General features: G+C 39.7%; 1 protein-coding gene across 4 annotated transcripts in view; it reads left to right on the forward strand.

Annotated features, from left to right (window-relative positions):
• Window positions 1–27,538, forward strand: part of LOC134537741 (uncharacterized) — a 178,442-nt gene that overhangs the window by 101,460 nt on the left and 49,444 nt on the right. For 3 of the 4 annotated variants that reach the window (XM_063378502.1, XM_063378504.1, XM_063378505.1), the window contains one exon: window positions 23,521–23,788. In XM_063378502.1, coding sequence (XP_063234572.1) covers window positions 23,521–23,788 — 268 coding nt within the window. The remainder of the gene's footprint in view (window positions 1–23,520; window positions 23,789–27,538) is intronic. The other variant, XM_063378506.1, reaches the window with a different exon arrangement.

Below are 27,538 nucleotides of genomic sequence, written 5' to 3' on the forward strand. Positions count from 1 at the left end.
TGGTCCCCTGGCGAACAGCAAAGGAATTACTACTAGGAATAGTTGTAGTGTGCTGTGCGGGACTGAAACTGGACCCCAAGATGCAAGTATATATGCGCTGAACAACAAATGACAAAAGCCCTGAACTGGATCAGGGACACAGATGATCGTATTGATTACCGTTTAAATAATGACAAGGCATTAGTATTATTTACGGGCTTGTACTCTTATATTTTATTCTTTGTAAATAACGCACATAAATAACAACACAAGGGAAAACATTGATCAACGGTCGACATGACTATCGTGCAGATAGAGTATTACGTTAAAGATGCGTTGGGGAAACACTCATTGGCTTAATTATATTAAACATGAAAAGGGAAACAGTTCTTTAACATGAACTATAACTACCACGTATGTATTATATCTTTAGAAATTTTTTTTTAGACTAAATTGCAAATCTTAAACGAGTATCAAATATCCTACAAAACATCGATAATGAAGAAACGTGCAAAAAAACATTATTAAAAATAGATAAATTTATATTAGCAATGAAAACAATTTACATGTAGTGTGTAGCGACGCACAGAGAATATCTGATACGGGGATCAACTCTAGCACAACTGTTATTGAAATAGCGCATTAATTAACAATTTAGACAACTAGGTAGATGAAAAGACAGTCATATAAATTTGAATATTAAATATAGAAATACGACGATATAAACTTATGACGATGCACACACACACACACACACACACACACACACACACACACACACACATACACACACACATACACACACACATACACACACACATACACACACACACACACATATATATACATAGCCCTATATACATTTATATTCACATACACATACATATATATATATGGATATATAACTATAAGTATATCAATCACAAGTAGATAATCAATGTATCTATTTTTAAAATCGAATCTATTTATCAGTACTTTTGGTTATTTGGGTGTTGTGATCGAACACAACTTCCGTAGCGTCGTGGGTGCGATCATAGGTCCCCAGGGATTTCACAAACCCTCTCCCCTCCACCACTTTAACCTCCTGACCCAAGTGAAATATTGGAGGAGGATATTACGTACTCGGGTATTTGTTAACCCACGATTCAAACCATATGACGTTGCCCATCTCTAGGTTCGCTGTTGTCTGTCTCTCTCTCTCTCTCTCTCCCCCCCCCCCCCCCCCCCTCTTCGGAGCGAGCGGTCGTCTGGCGGTGTTCTCGGTGGCGACGCGTCGTGACGTGCAGACGTCTCGTGGTTCCCCCGCGTGAGAGGGGAGGGGGCGGGGCGCGGGGCGAAGAGACGCGTGCCGGGAACAATGGCGCCGCGCCGATAGCAGTTCTTAGCCCGTCGCGTCGCCTGCCTGCCTGCCTGCCTGCCTTCTCGGAACACTGGCCGCCGACATTCCTAGCCTGCTCTCTTTCTCTCTCTCTCTTCCTCTATCTCTCTCCAACTTTCTCTCATCTGTTTTATCTCTTTTTTTCCTCAATTTCAGTCTCACTTTTTTTGTCATTTTCTCTCTCTCTCTCTCCCTTTCTTTATCTCTCTTTCTCAGTCTTTCAATTTCTTTCTCTCTGGTTGTCGTCGTTATCGCGTCACGCTCGCGCTGGGATGGTCGTGGGTTCGATCCTTGCCTACCCGCCGTGACCCAAATTTGTGTGCACCGTGACCCCCCCAATGGGGCAAAAACACTTCCACGTCGCAGTAGGCACTCCCCTCGGGCCATCCTCAGGCGGCAAACATCAGAGTATTGCATTAGTTTTTTTTTTTAAATAAATGAATTTACATGTCGTTAAATGTCTCGTTTTCGTTTGAGGTGGTTTTTTTTCTATTCATCCTGTATTTAAGAGGGTGAGACTGGAACCATTTGATAGAATTTTCTGTTTTGGTTTTCAAAATTAATACCTCGTTTGGACATATTATGTAATTAATTTGTATCGTTAAGTTAATATTGACTGGCTGATGTAAATAGTTCTCTTATGTGAAGTCCTTGGCGTTAAGTCGTGTTCAATTAATTTTTGGGAATGGCCCCGACTGTAATAATACTATCAGTAGACACTGTGCCGTTAATTAGTAATTTCGACACGATATATTTTAAATTTTTATTATGATTTTAAATTTTTTTTGTGTGGAAATTTGATTTGCTCTACTATAGTGTGGTTTTACTTTGTTAGTCTGGTGTACTCCTCTGAGTTAAACTTTGTCTCAGTGCTCTGAAGCCCCTTTCCCATCGGCGTATCGGATATTTTGCTGGCCTAATCCCTGACTGGCAGGCAGCTTACCATTTCCCCCGCCTTCAGTCATGCCTCAAGCCTGTAATATCATTTCTCTTCGTGACCCTAACTGCATAGGCAAGCCTGTAGCTTGCAGGCGACCAGTTGTCAGAGACGAGCTGAGATTGGCCTTTTTCATCACGTGTTAGTGTTATGTTCGCTCCTCTGCAGCCACGACGGGACGTAGATTCCCAGCAGCGTTGCATTTTAATCTCACCCCCCCCCCCTTCTCAGTTCCAAGTAAGACCAATGACCGGTCGTAACCCCCTGGTCAACCGTGAGCGTCCTCAAGGTCTCCTCGCAAAAAACGAGTGCGCCAAAACTGATCGCAAGAGCTACCTAGCGACCAAGTCGCGAACTTCTCCGCTAGTCTACCCTCTAGGGCGCCAGAGAGCTGCACCTGCTTTCCCTTGAGTTATATGGACGCCGTGGGCGAGTCGATTGTTTTCAACTCAGACCCCTCCGACAGAGTTCTCTACTGTCGCCCAGTGATGCCAACTTCAAAACTCCTGCCCGAGTTTTTTTTTTCCGCCCGCATTCGGGCAAGTTCGGAATCTTTCGGCGGCCCAGACCTCCCCTCCACCTGTAAGCGCTGGCGGCTACTTTTAATTACGAGACGCGGTTTGCCGCGACACAGATAAACTCGCGTCGCGTCTGCAGACAGATCTCCATCGAGTATCGGCGAATCGGCAGGACTTCATCCGACCGCTAACGACTATGTAGTCGCTTTGTATAAGGGATGCTATCCCTCAAGTCAATCCTAGTAGATTAGTCTGTCTGCATAGTTTAATTATTTGCCTTCGAAATTTTTTTTTCTTTTAAATATTATCATGAAGAAATCATCCGCGTCCTGCCGCGCAATTCGCGAGCTCCAGACCCTGGCTGACTCCACGACTGCAGCGTGCTGGGCAACTCCCCTGTTTTGACAGGGTCGATGACAGGGAGAGACTGAGTGCTCCCATCTCGTGGCCCCTCCCCTTCCTGTTCCGTGGGTCACATTAGAAGAAACGTTTCTACTACCCGACGTGATCGTTTGAAGACCTCGGGTGGTAATGCAAATTCAACATTTCCCCCTTACCTAGCTACGAACTATCTTAAGCGGATGACCAACCCACCAGCGACCAGTGTTTTCCTCAAGAGCATGTAGAACGAATAGAACTAATTATCAATGTAATCATCGGATCCATCCAATTTTGGGTGTGAAACTCATAATGCAAATGTGTATATTTCAAACTAAGAATGTAAATTGTTTTAAATAATCGCGGGCCGGCCCCCTTTTCGTTGTTCTTTTTTTTAATATTTGAAACTTTTTAAAACCTTTTGTATGTAAAATAATGGAAACAAGATAATTCATAAGGGCAAATAAAACAGGGAAACTATAGATCAAGTTAATCGTGTAGTTTTTATTTATTGATTTTAACGACCCACCAACTTCCTCCTTGCTTGTTACAGGAAGTTCCTAAATTTTGTTTGTTCCCCACCTCGTGTCGCCTCTGGTAAATCAATTTATTTAACTTATTTTTTTTATCCCGCAAGTTTCCAAGGCACTTTTTTAATTAATTCAAAATAATTCAATTTTGAGGCACGAGGGGTGTTACAACACTTAAGTTGTGGTGTTTGAAAATCTCTACCTTAAAAAAAGGCAAATCTTCAATATTTTTTTGGGTCAAAAATGGTCAAAACCCGAAAACTGTTAACACCAATATGGTATCCTCGGTTTTCCTCCCTTTCCTTAATATTTAAAATTTAATGTGAGATACACGTAAAGTAGATATTTAAAGATTGGCATTTAACTTAGATTATTAATTTAAAGTTATGTATGAAAGGTAACCTAGAAGGGAACCGAGATATTAGTGTGTGAATTTAGCATAAACATGTATGGAATGCTGTATTCTCGTCTTAGCTACGAAACGAGGTCTTAGCAAGCAATAAGCAAACTGGAATCACTAGCTCAATTGCTAGATTTTGAGTATTTCATTAACAATTGCCGATAACAAACTTGTTGAAATCGAGTTCTCTTCGTACATTGTAGAGCCACACTTATCGTGCAACCAATTCTTCAGTTTGGAAAATGGCGTTCACTTTTATGGTCATAAGTTGAGGGCACAGCTTTCGATTCTCGTGATCGGAGCGTTAGAGCAACGATCGTGAAAAATTATGCTTGCCGAAGTTAGTAAATAAAAAAAAATCTCTGCGTTAATTTTCCAGTTGGACATGGGTGAGAGGTCAAGCTGGCTAATTTGAACTTTGTTTCCCTTTTCCCACACGTGTGCCGCCGCTGACGTGTTATCTTCGCCTTTCCTTCTTTTTCTTCTCCTTCCCGTTCATCTTTACTGCCTGGCATCCTTCCAGCCATACCCAAACTGATCAGAGACGATAGATTTCGGCGGGATGTCGAAGTGGCGGTTGGTTTCTCTTCGTACGGGCCAACGCGTATGAGAGGAAATGAGCGTGAACAGCGAAACTGAAGAGATGAAACACAGGTTTCCTGATCGTTTTACGTTACGTTACGTTACGTTACGTTACGTTACGTTACGTTACGTTCCATTTGCCCACCACATGTTATTTTGTAAGATAGGATGGTAAATATATACAATGTACTTTTTTTTTTTTTAATGGAACAGAAATTTGTCAATTTTTACATGTGCACGAAAACAACCGTATCACCACTAAATAGTGTCCACGGTAATAACTGGGTTCGGATGTGTACCCGGGCATTTATGCTTTTGTGTTGTCCCAGCACCTCCAATAGTTAAAATAGTTATTTGTAAACAGTTCCCTGAATATCTTTCAGTATTAACTGCTCAGATTAATAAGCATAATAAAATAGTCCTATTATTTAATATTATATTATCTTTTACTTGGTTTAAAACAAATAATAATGCTTGAATGAAATATCAATTAAACTCTCTATTATTGCCCAAAACGTATTTATTTTATTCAAAATATCTTTCTTGTATTTTTTTCCTCAATTGGTTTCCAATTAAATCCCTTTGTAAAAGTACAGAAATTTTTGTTTTCTTGTGTAGTGGCATAACTGAGTGTACATCCTGAGTTGCGTGCTGGGAGTTACCGTTTTTCACGCTCGCCTTTTGTCTACACTACAGCGTGTGGCGGCGGTCACGGACGGGAAGCCTACAACTCACGTAGTTTCGGTTCCCTGAAAGAATTTCCGAAGATTTCCGAATTTTTGCGTTTTGGTATTACCGCCACTTCAGCCGCTAAATCAGAAGTTTCCAATATGTTGTGACTGACCTAACCTAACCTAACCCTTCGATTTTTTTAATTTTAATTTTTGAGAGAAATCCGAAGTTGCGCGAACGTGGTAGGGAACCGAAACTACGTGAGTTGTAGGCTTCCCGTCGCGGACATTGTTGCCCAGCCGGGACGAGGCTGGATAGGCGTCGCCGCTAGTTGGCGCGAGGAAAGTTTCGGGACGATCACAGGGGCCGTCGACCGGCTCCTTCCCAAGTCGCTTCCCCGAGCAAACACTGCTTTCTCTCCCGCGCCGGATCGGCGTGAACAGGCAGCGGGCATCCGGGTTCGTCCGAGATCCGAGCCGCTGCCCTTGTGACTGTGGACGGGAGCGACGGAATACTCTCGGACTGCTCCCGCGCTCCCAGCACGGGCGAGCGTACGACAAGTAACCTACTGTACTTTCAGTACGCGCCAGCGATGTGTGACTTCTAACCTATAGGTAGAGACCCGTGAATTTCGCGGATTCAATGACCTCCAGGATAGACTCCAATATCCTCTACACACTCGGGCAAATGCCAACTGTCCATTGGCTGTTGACTTGTGAGTCGTCTCGACTGGGTGGCCTGTGATTCGACACTTCTATGAGTGAGGGTCTCTAACTGGCCCCTCAGTCCTCCAGATCAACAGTGAACCAATGGCAGAAGCAGCGCTAAGGTATAATTATTTGAATTTTAGCATGTCACGGAATGAACCCGCGAATTTTTCCAGGTCTCTACCTATATCACAAAAGTGCAGACCTTAAGTTTTTGGAAAGCGAAAATGATGGTAAATCAATCCTCCCGGTTGCGAGGATCGTCGGAAGAATGTGTGAGTAGTGGCCGGACCGGTACACGGTGTCCAACTCGCCTCGCGAATGCCCGCCTCTTGGGTCGGGGGCCGGGGGCGGGGGCCGGGGGCGGAAGCGCGCCGCCGCGCTCGCGTGCGGAGAGGGGCGAAGCCGCGGGAGTGTGGTTCCTGTCCGGCCTCCCCCTTCCTTTCCCGGCATCAACCCCCCTGCACGCGGTAACCAGGCGGGAAACGGTTGTGGAGGGGAGAGGAAGGTTGCGTCGCGCACCCAGCTGCAGCACGCGTGCGCTCGGGAAGGGGGGGGGGGGGACGCAACTGAACGGGCGGAATAAAGGCCACTGAAAATTTTTTGTGCGGTTGTGAAATGCCAACATCTTATCTCAAGATGAAAGAGCCTAATGCACGTATTTTTTTACCTTACATCTCGTCGACGGAAGTCTTTAAAAGAGGGGCGCATGCGTACATTGAAAGACATGGATGTAAGCATGGGCGCAAATCTGTAGGATTTCCAGGGGGGGCCCGTGAATTCTGTGGTTTAAAAATTTTGCGCTAGAGGTCAACCGAAACAAGTCTTCTCTGGATGATAAGCTCGTATGTTATACACTTAATTTTTACGTAAGTGATATTAACAATAAAGCAGAGCAACATATGTTTTAGTAATTATTAATTAATGACTATAAGAAATGATCTCTCAAACATGTTTGAATAATTTGCTAACCTAAATACATAAAATATCCATGAAAAAATCTATTAAAATAATATACGTGAATATAACGCTGTCCTTCCGTCTGTATGTCCGTCTGCCACCAGGCTGTATCTCATGAACCGTGATAGTTAGACACAAATACTAAAAACATAGTAAAATAAATATTTAAGGAGGTTCCCATGCAACCAACGTGATTTTTTTGTTCGTTTTTGCTCGATATTGAAAACGGCAACAGGTAGACGCTTGAAATATTCACAGAATATTTAGTTATATATTCACTTTAAAATAAATGATTAAATTAAAATAAAACAAATATTTAAGGGGGCTCCCATACAACAAACGTGAAAACAGAATAAAATTTCACAAATGATGTATTTCTGTTGCCGCTATAACAAGAAATTCTAAAACAGAATAAAATAAATATTTAAGTGGGGCTACCAATCCCATACAACAGACATGATTTTTTTTGCCGTTTTTATAGATAATGGTACAGAACCCTTTGTGCGCGTGTTTGACTCGCATCACATAATTACTGCGATTCAAATGCTGTTCGTGAAATTCTTTGTTCACAGTTTTTGATGCGCCCTAAAAACCCAAAGCTCCAAAGCTAATAAACGGATAAACATCAAATGAACGAATCATATTAAAACACTTAAAGACTATTTTATTTAGTAAAGGCATCAACCAGGTAAAAAAGAAAAAAACTTAATGACACAAATGAAAAATCTCGGTGATAGAACTATGAAATTTATCCTACAGCTAATTGAACCACATACATTTCTCGGCTTATTTTTAGTATAATCAGTATTTTGGCAGTGAATATTATTTAGTTAAAATATACCGCTTGATTAGTTATTAAAGAGACGCGTTTGCTTCCTTATTAACTTAAATACGGATGTGTAACGTTTAAATACTTCTTTCTCAATCTTACTTCTGTTTACTCGTGCAGTGTTACAGTTATCAAATAACAAATGTTATAAAGTGATTATCGGCCATGAATTGTGAAAATTATCGTTTGATAATAAAAGGGGAGTGATTTTAAATTCCATATTGACGAGGAAAAAAATTATTCCCTGTATATTCACATGTAACGTACAGAGCAGCTAGCCTTACAGAATGGAGATGAGCTAAAAAAATTCAAGAAAATGGTATATAAGTTTAAGTTCGTAAATAAACTAAATTCTGCTATAATTACTGTTAAAGTATTAAGTTGTTTATTTACTGGAAAAAATAACGTTACATAATCACTTAAATAAAATATATTACCTAAATAATAGTCACTACTTATAAAACAATCAAGCTTACCAGGTGAGAATCAGATTCTGTTTTCCGTTTCTTCCGCGTCACGAAATTATCCATGTTGATGTTTGCCAAGAAAGCAGAAGACTGGCGCACACGAGAGCAAAACCACTTTAAAAACAGACTACCTGAAACCTATAATACTGTCGTTTCAGAGGACAAGGTAGTGTGGGTAACAATGGGGAGGAAATGCTAACGGAACCCTACCCTAGCTTCGTCCTTTGGAATGAACGGTTTCTATGAATTAAGGGTTTCAAAGTTCTCACTGGAAAACTCCATACCATGGCTTTCGCAGAAGGGGTAGGGGAAAATAACTACGGAACTCGAAGGTAGGAATGTAAAGCATGTCAAAGTGTCTGTCATTGTTGTAAATAATAATCTGATATATATGTTGTGTACACCATTAACTTTAAAATCACGAAGTGGGCCCCCCCAAGGAGGGGCCCATGAATTCCAGGGGGGGCCCGGGCCCCCCCTGGCCCCCCCGGGATCTACGCCCATGGATGTAAGGAATAGTTTCATGGCCTAAACGAACGAGGGCCATGTGACATTTTTTTGAAACTAATCCGAGGGCCAGTTACGTACGAGTTAATACTGAATGTTTACAAATATTGGTGTTTATTAGATGTTCTCTACAGTGACTAATAAATAAAATATTTTTTTCGTTTCTTTCACATACAACATAAGTCTTTCAAAAATAGTATTTATACGAATAAAAACACCTTCCAGGATATAAATAAAATTATCTTGACTGAACAAGCTATTAATTACATTAATATAAATAATTTTGAGTATTTCAATGATTATACTGTGGCTTATAAACTAGTGATGTGTAAAATCCCAATTTTCTCGAATTCGAATCTGAGTACTTCGAATATACTACTCGAATCTGAATCCAGGTCTCAAGGTTCCAATATAAAAGTGTAAAAGAATTGAAAAATGTTAACTGTGCGTTGAAACATCAAATCCTTAAAATGTTTTTTTATTCATGAACTGAGTTTACAGAATCAATGCATATTGTAATATAAATTACTTTATTACGTGTTAAAAGTACAATATCTTGGGAAATGGTTACAAGATATATGTATTAAGAAAAAGTTGACGTAGTAAACTTCTGAGATTATCAATGTTAAGAATTTTTAAAATGTTATATTCTGTAATATTTTTCTTTTAATATTTTTCCTCGAATATCGAACTCTTCGAATACTAATGGCGGTATTCCAAGACGTTCAGGTACGGTAGCGAATAAGAACTGTCTTGTTGGGACACAGCCGTATTCTAACTTGCAGGCCGTATTCAAGACCGTGTCAAAATCGAATCCCAGTAAGGTAACAAATGGGCAACTGTTTTAATAAGCGGTGCCCTGCTCAAAGCTATAAACTGATTGCAACGCATTTTAGTGGATGTCTCGCAAACAATCGCTACAATTCTTAAGACATGAATACTAGAGAGCAGCACCATAGCACAAAAATAGAACCGTGTTTCTAATTTTCTCAAGTAAGTTTTTAAGTTGTGAATATTTCTTATTATGATCATTGAAGTGTATTCCAGGATAGTTTCGCTGTCATACAGTTCAATTTGGCACACCAACACTCTTGGTACGTCCCCAGATGATCACAAAAGTGACTATACACGAGTTAACGGCGCCAGACGCGGGTTCACCATCTGGACGAAACCGACGAAAAAGTGAGCTCTGCGCATGCGCGGAATTCGGGCAATAAATCGGCAACGGATAGGACACCGAAATCCGTTCATTAAAATAAGGGACTGGCCTTGTCCTATCGTGCACTATGCATACGGTTATAGGGTACAGTTGTAGCATATTGAACACCTAAACTCTTATGTTTTGTGTCTTGGAATACCGGCCTAATGATTAGTTGGTATTTGAGTATTTTGCTTGGCCCATTCCCTATTGTAAACACTGTTTTCTGCGTTTATGCGAACAGATACGGCTACTACACGACAATGTTCACCTTATAGTGCGTATTTCTTTGTTGTAAGGTTCGTAAGTCTGACTGCCAGTCACTAGTATACACACACTGTGGAACCATCCCACCATTGGCCTGGAATGATTTCGGGAAATCAAGGGAAAAACACATCAGGATGGGTTGGATGTGGGTTCGAACCCGGTTGCACTAGAATGTGTCTGCCACCTCGCTCGATAGCCTCGCTCGGTGTTAAGAGAGCCAACCCTGCAACAGGCTATCTTGGTCGGTGATTTCACCAGCGTCACTAACTGAGCTCAGTTCACAGTGTGACAGCTGGAAAAAAGCTCACAATAGCTATCTTAATAGCAGAAAATAAAAACTTCAATCGCCCAGTACTCTTAGAAAACACTCTTAACAAACTTCACAGTACTTAAGATCTGCTGTGCTTGTTTACTTCCTTCTTTTCGGTCGTAAACAGGCCAAGGTGACGGTACTTAGAAGCGATCGTAAACGCGCTCTTATTAACAGCACCGCTATCTCGAAATAGGCGCGCGCTCTAAGCTCCGCTTGATCGTTAACTCCCGTGCAACCAGACCTTGGTGATTATTGAGTCGTGCTCACATAACGTTTGGTCCGAAACTATCACGATATTCTGCGAATTTTCCATTGTATTGGATTTTTTCTCTTGTAGTTGACGCTACCTTATTTCACTCTAACCATAAATAAAATTTCAATCACTGACATGTACATACAATTAAATATTTAGAGAAAGTGAAATATGTCGTGAACTCAACACTGCGATGCTGACTGCCAATCTAAAAACTGAAAATGTTTTACGGTTTTCATCCCAGCAGAAATTGTAGTAAGTTATATATGCACATTTATTCGTAATTAATTAGACATATTCCGGGATAGAAATTCCACTTCAAAATACCCCTATATATATATATATATATATATATATATATATATATATATATATATATATCCATTACAACCCATTTACAATTCTTGATGTAAGTTTATGGACATACGCCATTGCTAAGAATGGCGTATGTCCATAAACTTACATCAAGTCATGCACTCCCATTGCAAAAATCTTTCAAAGATAATACCATTTACAATTATTGAATTTGACATTAGTCATCCTTTTCCCCACTTCGTTCACGTGTTCCTACTACTGAGGTAGACAGTCTTTAACCTTGAAAATAACTCACCACCAATAAAACCCACACCGTATAATTAAAGAAACAATATGACAAATTATAGCTTGCTGAAATAATGTTTATTGACAAATATCTTGATTATTTCCCAGAAGCCGCTACTCTGCAAATTTACCTATTTATTTTCTCCCTCAATGTTTGTCAAATGATTCGTTCCATTGAAAGGTATCGTGTTATGTATTATAGTGATTTTAAAAATTAATGTACAAAATCATAAGACTTTTTTAATGACAAAAAAATACAACATAAAATTATTTTTTACGTTTGGAACATGAAAATGTAAATTTGCTTAACAAGCAGAAATTGTAGGCTGAAAACAAAACCTGTCTCTAGAATGATCCTACTGTTTATAAATACGCGAAAAGTAATTTTTCGTAAATATGTATAAACGAAAGTACGTATTTCCACAATGAATGAAGTTCACTTGTTGATTGTAAATGCTACGGATGAAACTCGTGAGATAGGTTATTCCTAGAGACGTGAAAAATTCGCGAATTCATTTCGTTTTATGCTAAAATTCAAATAATTATACCTTAGTGCTGCTTCTGCCATTGGTTCACTGTTAATCTGGAGGACTGGGGGCTAATTAGAGACCCTCACTCATAGAAGTGCCGAATCACAGGCCACCCAGTCGAGACGACTCACAAGTCAGCAGCCAATGTACAGGTGGCATTTGCCCGAGTGTGTAGAATATATTGGAGTCTATCCTGGAGGTCATTGAACCCGCGAATTTTTCCGGTCTCTAGTTATTCCGTAGAAACGTTCGTGCTTGCTTGCTTCCATGGACGCCTGGCCAGAAGTTTCGTTGGAAGCTACTTGCGGAGCCTGTACGGAAACATCCATCGTTTTATACAGGCCTAGTGATTGTGGTGTTTTCTGGTGATACTAATTTTTATTTTAAGCAAGCTAATTAAGCATCCATAATTATTTAAAAAAATCTACTTGTAACGTAATTTATTCGAAAAAATTTGAGATTTTCCTGATTGTTTTTAGTTGTTTTCAACAGTAAATTCCTAATGGGAACTTTTCTAAACTTTATACAATATTATACAATATTTATACAATATTAAAGAGTTGCCACTCTTTTCCACGAAAGTCTTGATGGAACAGTGTGGCATTGGGGGATCTTCTTGCTGTCTTTACTGCCCAATGTTCCCTGCCTTCACGCCTGTAAAAGAAAGCGCTATACCAACTCTTATGTCCATATACAACACGATAGTTTGTTTTAGTTGTCTGTACTGTATCATTGTCGTTCCATTTTCTAAATGATCTACCTTGTTTCCATCTCTTTGACTTGGCAGTCCTGTTAGATTGATTTGTCCCATTTATATTCCCTGTAAATTTCATCTCTTCACTCTAAACTTGTGCACTTGTTTTCTCATTCACATCCCACTTCTGTGTCCCAGCATTCTGAAATGTCCTGCTGCGTTTTTATAGGGCTAAACTCTCTTTTATTTGTCTGCCGAGTCGATTTGTCATTTTTATCTGTATCAACCGTGTTTCCATCGTATGTATTTTGATTGTAGCACCTTGGCTCTTAAGGGGGGGGGGGGGGGGGGGGGGGGGGGGAAGTTTCACGACTGAAATATTAAACTACAAAAGTAAATAAATCGTAAAATAAATTTTTATTTCAGTAGGCAATTACCATAACTCAGAATAGTATATGGGAAATACACACACAAATAAAAATAAATATATCCCAAATGTAGTCGGAACGGTTGCATCTCAACTGGACACGTAATAACTTATTCCGTTTTACAAACTTGGGCTTACGAGAAAGTTCCTGGTTTTAAAAGTAGTGTCTGTCACAACACCTACTCCATAAAAAAATATTTAGAAAGGAAAAGCCTTATGTTGGAATTTAAAAAAAATATATTTTGTGGATATATTTTATAATCGAAATCAAGCAATTGCAGAATAATTAACGATATAAATTAAGTCATTTGTAGAATGATTGTAACGGTGAGGTTTCAAGTAGTGCACAGTAATTAGAGCACATGTTGGCCTACTTACGTCTTCTGTTACCACTTGAGTCAATACACCATGCCGTTGGCAGTTCTGTTGAAAATTAGAACGAACTGATGCACCGGCTAGAAATTTTTTTTACATCTGAACGGTTGAAAGTCACAATAAGGGCATGCCTAGAAAAAAAAATGCATGAAGGTTAACAAAATAATTGAAACCTCTTACATTTGATTATTAGTGAAATTTCTATTATTAATTAAAACAAAATAGCTGAACTAATGATTTGAAAAAGCTAATAAAGTGTAAGACGCTTGATTAATGCTCCACCCTTGAATGCTTAGATATGTGCTTTGACCACAGTGCGTGCATATTCCAATATAATGAAAAAAATATATATATACCAATAGAGTTTTTTATACATGGAATGGATTTTTTTCTGTTTTATACAAGTCTTGGAACAGCGTAAATTGCATAAAGATTAAGTTAAGAGAAATAATTGTCGACCTCTGAAATTACCCGTAGTGTACCAAACATTTATCGGAAAGGTTTCTCTCTTGCCTCCTTAAAAAAAAAATAGCCCTCCTGATACGTTCTCGTTGGGGCGTTACTTGGTTACCTTTGTTTTCAGGACGAACACAGTGCGCATAGAAAAAAGGTATAGTGCCACGCCAGGGTTCATAAGTATTGTTTCTTTTTTGTAGCCAACATCTGTGGTTCTTGCAAACAGAAGAGCTAAGCATTGCCGAGGTAATCCGTACGGGACCGTCTTCGTCTGCGACCCATTGTAGATACTTTTGTTCCGTGAGATACGTCGCCGTTTACGTGATCCGTCTCCATTTCCGTGTCATTGCTGAACGGACATAACAATGTAAGAAACGCCAGCGTCCGTACAGAACTGTCACGGAGACGTTGGATACAAGCATGGAGTTAATAATTGCAAGGATACGGCATGCTGTTTCGTAGATGAAGTCATTTTTTTTTACGTTGGTATCGTCATATGACCATGCCCAAAACACTGCTGAAGTAGTTTTTAACCACGAAGTAGAATCTTCCGTCCTCAAACACACTTCCATAAAATTAGTCATTCAAAAACAATTTCAACACTTCAGCCAATGTTTAGGGCATAGTTCTTGGATCATGAACCTTTTTTAAAAAAACTTTTCAAACGTGGTTTAAATATCGCATTATTTTCTGCACATTTTTATTATTTTTTTTGATTGACATTGGTTAACGCGCGTGTCCAATATATGATCCCAAAGCAGACGAGTCACCATGAATGGAATGCTCGAGAAACTTGCCAATTACTCGTAGTGACCTGTGCATACACAATGCGTGAACCCTTTCACTACTTGTATACAGATGTCCCATAACTCAACGTCAAGCTGAGAACAAGTGATAGGCCAGTAAATTACGGTTTCTGAATTACAAAAAAAGTCATATTTTTCGAGTTACAGGAATTTTATTCAAAAGTTTTTAAATTCATACCCTGCACCAAATTTATTAGATACTGCTACTAAAATTTTTTGTTGCGCAATCGTAAATAACCCTACTTTTGATAAAAAATACAAAATAAAATCAAACATGCAATACTTTTAGGGAGAAAAAGAATTAGAAGACTTAGGCGTGAACATGTTTTTAATCGGGTAAATTTGACTTTTAATACTGTAAAAAAATATATAATTTTCTAACTCAGCCATATTTTCAAATAACTTTCCAATTAAAGCAAATAACTCTTAGTTAGCAAAGTAAATTTTTACAGTGAGATTAGTCAAAAATATCAGATTTAAAATTGTTGCCGCATAAGTCGTGCAAATGTAAGTCGTCCAAAAATGTCTGAATTGTTATCATTATGGCTATATATGATTGCGTAGTAAAAACGTTTTGTCATAGAATCCAATTTAATGCAGGATGAAGATTTGGAAAGCTTTGCAAAAATGCCTAGAACTCTAAAACAACACTTTTTGAATTTTAATTTTTGATTGAGAACCTTAATTAATTGGCCTATCAAGTGTTCTCGGCTTGACGCTGAGTTGTAGGACATACTGTATATGCGCAATTCGAATGTATCAAGCCCTGTGTATAGTTTGTACACGTTTCAAAATCTATCCTATTTACGTTACTCTATTTTTCAAAACTGGCATTCCGATTCGTAAAGAAGCATTCACGTTCACGGACACAGCCGCGATCAGCGACGCATGCATATGTAGGCGGGGTGAAGCGCCGGAGCGTAAACTCGCAACTCGCTGCAGACGGGAGCGGGGCGGGAGGCCTGTCGGCGGGTAGCCGGGGAAACTGCTGTACCGTTGTGCCTTTGTCGGCCCCCTTGCCGCGCGCTACGCCCCTTGTTCTGGCGGCCCCTCTACACACACATACACTGCCGGTCCAGCTACCAGTTCGGCCTGCGCGCAATATCAGGCCCTGATGCTAGGTTCGGACCGAACTATAGCCTTCCCCACCACACACGATCAGTCTTGCAGTCGTTGTTTCTGTGAGATGTATCGTTCCTTCTAAGAATGTGGAAGAAAAGTTGGATGTTGTAGTTGAAGTTGCACTTTTAGTTACGTAAAACTCTATAAAATTAATTTTACGAGTGGGAAAAAAAAAAAATATATATATATATATATATATTCATTTAAGAATAGTTATTGACGTAACAACGTCTAATAAATCGATGAACGCCGGCTGCACGCACGAAAAATGGATGACTCATTGTCCCGTTACGCACATTGTCCCGTTACGCTTTGTCCCGTTACGCTCATTGTACGCTTGCGCCGCATCTATCTCTTCCACTTGATTGGAACAACCATCGATTTGACTTTTTCGAGGCACATTAAACTTGAAACACACCCATTCGTTTCCTATTTTTCCTATCATCGTCCTATTCTTAACAGAATAACACAAACTGGAAGAAGTTAAATAGCAAACATGTATAAAAGTTATAGTTAAAATAATCTCTTCGTTAAAGTAATAAACATATTTGAATTGAGTGCAAATAAAAGTAAATTTATCAATTGAATTGTAGATTTCATTTCACTCCTTCTTTGTATCCATACAAAATAGTGATGATTCAATAAAAATGATTCAATTTTATTCATGAAAGTATGCAATAATTTCATCAATGTTTTTTATGACGTTGTCAATTTAAACTATCGTCCGTAAACCGAATTTACAGACAACCAATGTTTTTTTAAGAATAGTTAAAAATACATATCAATAATTTGATACTTAACCTTGTTTAAATTAATATTATATTATACAAAAATGACGACTTTATGTTGATTAAATTATTTAGGCCTACGGTACTTCCATTAATAATTCCTAATTATTAGTAATGTTTTCAATTTGAATTGCAATAATAAAATTATATTCCAAAATCATAAAATTTTATATTCTACTATAGAAACCCAACCAAAGAGTTTAAACAAAGATGTCTGCCACGACACTCAGCTGATGAACTGATTGCTTCTTAAGTAGGGTTTTTTTCCTCTGATAGCTGATGAAACTCAAAAAGTCTTCTTTACACTTCAAATTTGTGTGGTGAGAGTAGAAATTGCGTTTCAATGCATTCCACCCTAGCTGAAAGATAATTGTCTGGAGGTGAGTGAATATATATACGTATATATTACTCGTAGTATATTCTTTCACGATGACAATGGATGGAACATAGAGTAGGTTTACGTCCTGTTTGTGTGACGCCTTCGCAAACGAGCGCCTCACAATGGCGCTCGATAAGCCATTGTTTGCACACTAGCCCGTGGCTATAAGTATGCGACGTTGTTTGTGGAAGGTGCGATGAATAAGGGAAATGTTTACGTCCTGTTGAAAAAAGCTCGGTAATAACAATTTTATGAACTTGAAAGTGACCCGGCCGGTGAATGCAGACTCACACTTGCATCTGTACTCTCAGCTCGTGAACGCGCACAGCATCCCAGGTGAGCCTAATGACAGCAGTGCCAGTATCTCATTGGTCGACAGAGGAAGGATAGTCGGTCTAGCAAATAAACACTCCTGGAGCGCAAGTCAAAACATACAAATTTATGAACACTCGTTTAAGGAAACCAGATTTTCAGCACATAACATATTTATTTGCTCCATAGACCATCCAAATTTTTGTAAGTTATAAAATAGTTTTGATTGAGTTGTTTGACTCTTGTTGGTTCTTAAAAAGACTGGATTCGTGTAACTTCAGTCGAACGGGTTTGTTCTAGCTCTATTGATCAAGATTTTTTTTAATCCTCAGAAGAGTTTTTTTTAATGTTTTCAAGTTGGTATGAAAAAAAAAAGGTTAAATCATAGAAACTAAAACGACGCTTTATTTCAATGAAGATACGTTGTTGAAAACCCGTTTTCAGAGAGAAATTCCACAGGGATGGTGATACTTACCGAGGAAGTAGACACTGTGTTGACCATCCATCGATTATTTCGTAACATGAAAGGCAACGGCAGGAAATTAATCGCACTAACGCGACGGAAGCGTCGCAACGGACGCGAGTAATGTAATACAAAGAGCCAGTTACGTTCAACTTATCTGTGACTTCAGTGACAACACAAAATTCGCGGGCTCGATGTTTCCGAAATGCGCGTCAGAATTTTCTTTACGAATCATGGATACATACTGGTGCATTGGTAATATCACATTACTATTTTAAAAGGTTTCGTTTATCTGTGTATGTGTTCACGCACTGTAGTTCATAATGAACGATTAATTTGGATTAAACATATTTCTCCGAATCGTGCAAAAAAAAACCTTTGAAAATTTATGGCTGTCGTATGTGCGCAAAAATAAAATTATTCTGTACTTTTACAAAATATTCCTTTGGAAACCATTTGCCAATGAATTGTTTTTAATACTAAAAGGATGATATTGTAACTTTGTACAACACATGGCTGTTTTTTTTTTCATATATGGAATACGTTTTTCGAGAAAATACTTTGTATTTTTTTTTACGAAAATTAGTGCATTATTTCATATTTTAATTTGTTTCATTCAGGCATAATTTTCTCAAAAAACAATGTAAAAGACAATCGAATATTTAATAATTGGACTCTATTTTGTTGTGTCATGCTTAATGTGCGCAGTTAATACTGGAAAGCAATTCAGAGAACTGTTGGAGGCAGTGGCGTAGCCAGGATTTGTGTATGGGGGGTGTTGAGAAGCATGCCCCCCCCCCCCCCCCGGGAAAATTTGGATTTTAAGGTGTAAAATAGTGCTATTTTAGCAGTTTTCGGTTCTTAAATTTAAATATTGTAGTGGTAAAATTTTTATTAATTTTAATATGAAATTTGTTTGAGTGATGAACAAGAAATTAAAGATTTAGTGCTAAGGGGGGGGGGGGGGGTAAAACCCCTCACCCCCCCCCCCCCACCCTGGCTACGCCCCTGGTTGGAGGTACTGTAACCAACACACAACGTAAATTCCCGGGTGAGAATCAGATCTCAATATAACTGCGAACACTTTGGTATGATACAGTTGATTTCATTTAAATATACGAATTTAAAAAAAAAGTTATTTTACACGAATATTTCTGTAACATTTACAAAAACATTCAGTGTGTAGTGTGAATGAAATGGCAATTTTTTTTTTATATATAGGTAGCTACAATAGTGTGTTTTTGTTTGTCGCGAGGGTGAAACCACGTGTTCACGGTAACGCGATGTTTGGCCGTCGCGTCCTGTGTGTGTGTGGTTCCACGCCTCGACCCGGTGGGGCCGCTGTAAATGTGTCGTGTTTGCCCGACGTGTTGGCGCGGCGTCGAGACCACGTGTGTGTGAGGCGGCTGGTCCGTTATACCGCCCCTCTCCCCCTCTTTCCCCCCTCCCACTCCTCACGTGCGCACCACTAGTGTCCAGCCCCGGTCTCCTGGGCAACCTTCCGCCACGAATTGGAGATCAAACAACGCAACGTTTCATATTTCGGATGACTTAACGGTAACCACGTGTGCCCTGTCCTTTTTTAAGGCCACGCGTTTCTGCAGCTCCGTGTGACACACCTTAGGTCTCGGTATACGCACGTCATTTAGGCAAGGGTAATTTCCGTGAATGGAACGGAAATGTGTAACCACTGTGCTTGCCATCTTGAGGCAGTATGGCGCCAGAAGGAAACTTTATAGTATCAACGGTTTAGTGACAGGTCGAAAGCCGTGATTTAGTATTTTTTGAAAGAAAAAAAAAATTATATATATTTTTCGCTTTTACGGGAGTTTCATAGTTTAAAATTTTGTTCTGCTAATCAAATGATTCAATATTCGAGGTCTCTCTTTTCAGCAGCGAATTCTAGCGTCGAGTTCGGAAGCTAGGTGTGATTCGCGTTCAGGAATGTACTTGAAAATACAATTTTGGTATATTTATTACGGACGGCATTATTTTAAAGAAGAGTTTCGTATTATAAGAGTATTTGCAACATGAGAACACATGAATTTGCTCGTTATCGAGGTTACGTGGTACACTTAAAATGGCGGGTACTGACACACTCTTACATTTTTTTTTTTTTTTTTTCAGAAAAATATTTTGACAGCTTTTCTTAGAGTAGACAATGCAGGTGTCTAAAAAGTGACTTGTTTTTTTATGAAGATGGTGTTACGTAAACAATATTGATACAGAAGTAATCACCGAGTAGAAACTGGCAACCGCTCCAGTTCAAGTTAGTGCACTCTATTCAGAGGTAGCGTTGCTACGTGGATCGTGCGTAGAGCCGCTGTTCATTCAGCTGATGGGTTTGCGCCATGTTTGCGAGACACCCAAAACTTGTTGCATTGCTTGCATCGCGGCCACAGTTTGACAGTCTTTTTTCTTTTTTTTTTTTTTTTTTATGGCAGCGACTGTTTAGTGACGGAATAGCTAATTCGTTTTTATCAACCATCAAGCGTGACGTAGCACAATTTCCACGACTTTCGGATGTTGGAATATGGCGATGGGGCGAGATAAGTGCGGCCCCAGGGCCTACGCCGACCCTTTTCATTTTTATTTTTCCTCGTTTGTCAGTTTTATTTGAACAATAAATATTTATCTTAATATATATATATGTATATATATATATATATATATATATATATATAAATTCAGTGTCCTGATGTTTGTTTCCAGTGGACTCTTCACCAAGTCAACCGATTACGATGAAAATTGACATTTATGTGTAATTTTTTTTTCAACTTGAGAGATAGGACAGTTTTTATTTCGATTAATGGTCTTAATAATTTATAATTAATAATAAACTGATTATCTATGTTGATTGGTGTTTAAGCCCGGGAAACAGCTGGTACTTCGTCTCCATGACAACGTTGCGTGTATTGTTGTATTAAGTTTTTGTCAAAATTAATTAATTTTAATTTTATTTCATTTATTATAACTGTAAATAAGAGATTTGGTACAACCGTGCGAAGCCGGGTCGGGCAGCTAGTATATACACACATTCATGGGCGCAAATATGTATTATTCGCGGGAGGTCGGGCGCGGGCGGAAATTCCCAGGGGTGGCCCGCGTTGCCAGAGTATTTTGTGCTTTGGTTTTAACATACACAAGTCATCTCTGGCTAGGGTGCTCGTATGTTGTACATATACTGTCCATATTTGGACCATCTGCATGTAATGAGAAGTTAACTTTAAAATGTACAGAATGTTTTCCGTAAGAAATGGTTTTAACATAAAACCAGTTTAACGGTCATGCTTTTGCCAGCGCTAGCGGGCCCTCTCAGTGAGGGGCTTATTATTCCAGGGGGACTCCCCCCCCCCCCTCATCTAAACCTATGTATACATTAATGTAAAGAGGAACACTTAATTGTAGCTAACTAGTAGTTTAACATGCTGGTCAATACTTGACAATTTAAATTGAGTTTTCATTATTTTATATCAGAAAAATTATCTTAAATTCTTTTGCCTCGAGCAATGGCGACTACACCGGAATTTTATCATTATGATTTATAAAACTAACACAAGTATAACTAACCAGGGAAAAAATAGCAACATTTTTTAGGATGAAATAGGAAAAAAGCATGGTTGAAATTCGAGTACCATGTTGACTTGACAAGTTGTTTTGAATGGTTTATTTTTTTTATAATCTATTGAAGGGCCCCGTACCCACTTCTCAGCGGGCTATTCCATAATTACCCCCCCCCCTCCCCCGCCTCATGCCTTTAGTTGAGGTTCCTTTAAAATATTTGGGCCCTGCAAAGTCCAGGACCGTCTCTGGGGTGCGGTAAACTGCGACCGTCAGGGCATGCCATTTCTTGACAACTCTTTTAGTTCCGTGGTTTTAAGCTGGTGATAACAATATTTTAAGTTTAAATAGTTACATTTTCCCTAGAGTTGCGATTTAAAATAAGTTACTTTCCAGACTATATATATATATATATATATATATATATATATATATATATATATATATATATATATATATATATATATATATTTCAGCATTTCTGCTTGTTTCTGACCAAAAAGCGGCCCGTCAGTTATTTTTGGAAAATTCGACGTTCGACACTCCAAGATCTTCATGATATCGGAAGTCGTACAGTTCGGAGTCGCGCACCATAAAGTTTGCCTTTCTGTCGTCGTGCTGCGGACAGGCATCACACATCTTGATAACTGCCGTCAACAGCACCCGTCTGCTGTGGTTGTGGTTGGTCACGTCGTGCGGGCAAACAAGTGTGGTGCCAGCGAGCAATCTCCGCTCTCCGGAGATGTTTTGGAGTGATATCTTTGCGGCACAGGCATTGCGAGGCATCTCCAGAAGCTATGCCGACCACGGAGTTTGTGAACTGTCAGGAGACGGCATGCCGTGACGTATAGTTCAAGTCGCTCTTCACTTCGCCATCGTCATATACTGCGACGCCACAAACATTGTGGAAATTGAGCTTGACGACGTCTGATTTGTTAGCAAGCATGATTTATAATTAGGGCTGGGCCAATCAAATCATCAAGTACCATATCCTTGGTATTCGAAGGATTCAATATTGGAGGGAAAAAATTAGAGGAAATAGATTAAATAATTAAAAATAAATTAAACACTGATAACCACTGATTATTACTAGGTAATTTTTTTCTATTATACCTATTCTGTTACCATTTTTCAAAGATATTGTACTTTTAATGACAATATGTATTGATTCTGGAAACTTAGTTTGTAAAAAAAAAAAAAAACATTTTAAAGGTAGAATGTTTCAACACCCTTTTTAATTTATTTTACATTATTTTATTTTTGATCCTTGGCATCTTGATTCGGATTCGAGGGGTGTATTCAAGGTATTCGAGAAAATTGGTATTTGAACCATCACTGTACATGGCAGTAATGGCAGTACTTGGCTTGGTCGTACGCCTTAAAACACTATAAACTCTATTTCAAAACAAAACCAATGTTTTGTTTGGTATCGGCATACAAATGATTGTGTTGTGTACGCTGTGCTGTGTTCCTGCTTACATTGCAAATTTTTTTTGCTAAAGAATATTCAAACCAAAGCACCATAGAACCTTGTTTAAAATGTCTGCTAGTTACTAGACGAGCAATCTCTAAATGGCATACCAGACTCCCGTCCACAGTTCAAGTGTAACGTCAGAACACGTTAAAATTCACTGTTCCACAAGAAACAGCTGGTACCCAGTCTATATTTCACGAGATGCTATATTCTGTAAACATAGGCTACATGTAATTTCAGTGACTAATATTTATATTGTAGTCATAAATTAACGTTTTTGTACATTATTTCTCTCTGGGGGGGGGGGGGCAGTAGTGTTTGTAGTTCATTGTAGTATTTTCAATTTTAAAATTAAGTTGTTATTGCTTTAAAAAAAACTTAATGTGTGTGAATTTATGAATTTTGTTCGTGTCCAAACCAGTAAATAAATAAATAAATAAAATAACCTCCCGATATCAGATACTGCATACAGCTTAATACGTGCTCAATGAAAAGGCAACTACTCTATTATTTTGCCTATTCGGTGGCCATAAATTGAGCCGTATATTCGTTATTATAAGTAGGTTTAATGAGTTTCTTTAGAAGGGGGCCCTTGTAAAGTAGCCATAGATAAACGGATGTGAGTGTGGAGCATTGCTGAGGGTGTGTGTTGCTGCAGGCAGGTGGTGCCGCCGCAGATGCAGATGGAGTACAGCTCGCTGGTGCCGCAGTACTCTGCGCCCAGCTCCGTGTCCTCGGCGTCGGGCAGCTGCGAGGGCCGCGCCTCGCGCCTGCGCGCCGTGAGGCTGTCCCGGCGCGCCGCAGAGGACGCCGTGGGCCGCCCGCCCTCCTTCGGCTTCTCCCTGCGCGGCGGGCGCGAGCACGGCACCGGCTTCTTCGTGTCGGCCGTCGAGCCGGGCTCCGAGGCGCACTGCCGCGGCCTCAGGGTCAGTTCCCGGCCGCGTCCCGCCTCGTCCCGCCGTGTCCCGCCGCGTCCCGCCACGTCCCGCCCACGTCCCGCCGTGTCCCGCCTCGTCCCGCCAGGCTGTAGTTTGGACTACAGCCGCCAGAGGTCCTCGTTTCGAGAATTTCCATAGCGCTGAACGGGAAATTTTTGTGTGAATAAAATAATTTACGTGAATTCGATGAACTTCTTACTCGACGTTCGGGTTGCCACGCCAGAAAAAAAAACCGCGATAAACTAGGCCCATCGTTCACAAATACTCGCTCGACTTGATTCCATATCATCAGAATCATGAGAATCATTCGATACCTACGACTATTCCTTGCATTTTTAATTACTTCGGGGGATTTCGCTTGTTCTTTTTTTCTTTTCTTCTTTTCCCCAACATAACCAGTTTTCGCGTAGGCATTTTGCTATTCATGGCTCCAAATCCACAGTCCGTAATATTTTGGTTATTCCACTCAACTAGCACCACTTGCTGCCTCTCACGAGCAACTTAAAAGTTTACATCACGCAAATAGGTATGTTGCTTTCGGAGTCACAGCTCTCACTGACTTCATTTGACGCTCCACCAACGCTCATTACGTCATCACTGCAAATGAAAAACGGGTGAGTCATACGTAACGACCACGAGCAAAATCTTCTCTACTAAGATATATTTACTTCAAATCTGTAACGTTCATAGTTTACGAGTTTTAAGTGTTGTCGAATCCTCTGCCGAAATGACACCCAACCAGAGATTAGACACTCATATTCCTGTTTGAAATTTATGTCAAAAAATATCGAACTTCGAGATAATAGCACGGGCAGAATTTACATACATAATAAAAATAAACTACAAAGTAATATAACAGTAGATATTCTTGTACTTGAAACAAGTACCGCCGCAGCCAAATACTCTGCTTCTACTGGTCGCACGGAGCAGTGTAAACGGAAGAGCTCAGCATCGCCGAGATAATCCGGACGTGTCCGTCCGTGCAGTCTTAAAAAATGTGTTCCGGGAGATCCGTCTCCGTTTGCGTAATCTGTTTCCGTTTGCGTTACAGGGGAACCGAACAAGCTTGATTACCCTGGTTTTGGGGTTCTTGAAGGGGGAAAGGAGATGTATGATGTACCTCCCAGACCAATTGGTGGGGGTCCTATTCCGGAGGTCCTTTTTTTTCCGGAGGTCCTTTTTTTTCCGGAGGTCCTTTTTTTTCCGGAGGTCCTTTTTTTTCCGGAGGTCCTTTTTTTTCCGGAGGTCCTTTATTTTCCGGAGGTCCTTTATTTTCCGGAGGTCCTTTTTTTCCGGAAGTCCTTTTTTTCCGGAGGTCCTTTTTTTTCCGGAGGTCCTTTTTTTCCGGAGGTCCTTTTTTTCCGGAGGTCCTTTTTTTCCCGGAGGTCCTTTTTTTCCCGGAGGTCCTTTTTTTCCCGGAGGTCCTTTTTTTTCCGGAGGTCCTTTTTTTTCCGGAGGTCCTTTTTTTTCCCGGAGGTCCTTTTTTTTCCCGGAGGTCCTTTTTTTTTCCCGGAGGTCCTTTTTTTTCCCGGAGGTCCTTTTTTTTCCCGTAGGTCCTTTTTTTTCCCGAGGTCCTTTTTTTTCCGGAGGTCCTTTTTTTTCCGGAGGTCCTTTTTTTTCCGGAGGTCCTTTTTTTTCCGGAGGTCCTTTTTTTTCCGGAGGTCCTTTTTTTTCCGGAGGTCCTTTTTTTTCCGGAGGTCCTTTTTTTTCCGGAGGTCCTTTTTTTTCCGGAGGTCCTTTTTTTTCCGGAGGTCCTTTTTTTTCCGGAGGTCCTTTTTTTTCCGGAGGTCCTTTTTTTTCCGGAGGTCCTTTTTTTTCCGGAGGTCCTTTTTTTTCCGGAGGTCCTTTTTTTTCCGGAGGTCCTTTTTTTTCCGGAGGTCCTTTTTTTTCCGGAGGTCCTTTTTTTTCCGGAGGTCCTTTTTTTTCCGGAGGTCCTTTTTTTTCCGGAGGTCCTTTTTTTTCCGGAGGTCCTTTTTTTTCCGGAGGTCCTTTTTTTTCCGGAGGTCCTTTTTTTTCCGGAGGTCCTTTTTTTTTCCGGAGGTCCTTTTTTTTTCCGGAGGTCCTTTTTTTTTCCGGAGGTCCTTTTTTTTTCCGGAGGTCCTTTTTTTTTCCGGAGGTCCTTTTTTTTTCCGGAGGTCCTTTTTTTTTCCGGAGGTCCTTTTTTTTTCCGGAGGTCCTTTTTTTTTCCGGAGGTCCTTTTTTTTTCCGGAGGTCCTTTTTTTTCCGGAGGTCCTTTTTTTTCCGGAGGTCCTTTTTTTTTCCGGAGGTCCTTTTTTTCCGGAGGTCCTTTTTTTTTTCCGGAGGTCCTTTTTTTTTCCGGAGGTCCTTTTTTTTTCCGGAGGTCCCTTTTTTTCCGGAGGTCCTTTTTTTTCCGGAGGTCCTTTTTTTTTCCGGAGGTCCTTTTTTTTTCCGGAGGTCCTTTTTTTTTCCGGAGGTCCTTTTTTTTTCCGGAGGTCCTTTTTTTTCCGGAGGTCCTTTTTTTTTCCGGAGGTCCTTTTTTTTCCGGAGGTCATTCCCAAAATTTTTTTAATATATTCTTTGCTTTAAAATACTTTTTAAGTCATCTGAGGACTGTTAAGTGGTTTTTTAAATCCTGAAATTCATAAAGTACCACTTACAAAATATAATGGCTTATGATTGTGACTTAATAGGTGATTAAAGAGAAGAGTGTCCATAAATTGAGCCATATGCTGTTAATTCTAAGCTGGGTAATGAGTTTTATTGAGGGGGAGGGGGGGCCATGGCCCCTCCCTGTTTATGCTCTTTCTGAGATTCCTGTTTATTATTAAAGTGCACATTTAGTGTGGGCCAAACGTCTTGGTAGCTGTCAGCGTGAGTTGTAAGCAGGACGGAAGGGTAAGTATCATTGGAGCGTGGCCAAGGAGGTTCGAAAATGTCAAGTGTATGGAATGTATTTTTTTGGCGTGCTAGACCTGTTAAAAATACATTTGACCATTTAGTGCTCAGCAAGCGATACATAGATATATGCACCAGTGTCATTAATATATTTTACGTTCTTAGAACAGTTGATGTGTAACCGGGCCGTGCAGATTTGGCACAATTTGGTTCTGCAGGGGCATGGCTCCATTCCGAGCAACGCTTTTGTATTGAATTATGGAACCTAGCTCACAAGACGATTGACCCACCCTTTATAGCATGCTGATATTTGTACTATTTCTTAATTGCCTCAATCTGCAGCAATTGACTCGATTATGACTTAAAACTGGCGGTATAATAATTTGTACCATTTTTTTTTATCTCTCTGGACACTTCCACCCTCATCAAGCAGAATTTCTGTGTGCACCACTGATGAGTCATGTGTAAGAGAAGCTGATGGGGATGATCATGGTAGGGTGGATTAGTTACATTATATTTATGATGATGGTGATGAAGTTTTATGTTAAGTTATGATGGTTTTAGACCTTAAAGTGTTTCATTAGAATTTATAATTGTCACAATTGGTACAAGGTAATATAAAAATATTTTTGTGAGAAAGTAAAATAAAAAAGATAAACCCATGTCATTAAACTAGAAAATAAATTTTCTATTACTGAAAAATAAAGTTGACTTGCTATTGGAGAATGGGTTTTGACCATTGAATCAAATGATTTCATATTGAACTTGTAACATGATCTTCCTATTGCTGGGTCATGGAATAACTATGCTATTTTATAAAATGGATTTAAAATATTACAGTTCACTCCCATTTTTCAGGAAACAAAGATGCACGTGCACAAT

This window comes from Bacillus rossius, chromosome 12 (assembly GCF_032445375.1).
Source record: "Bacillus rossius redtenbacheri isolate Brsri chromosome 12, Brsri_v3, whole genome shotgun sequence".
NCBI classification, from domain to species: domain Eukaryota; kingdom Metazoa; phylum Arthropoda; class Insecta; order Phasmatodea; family Bacillidae; genus Bacillus; species Bacillus rossius.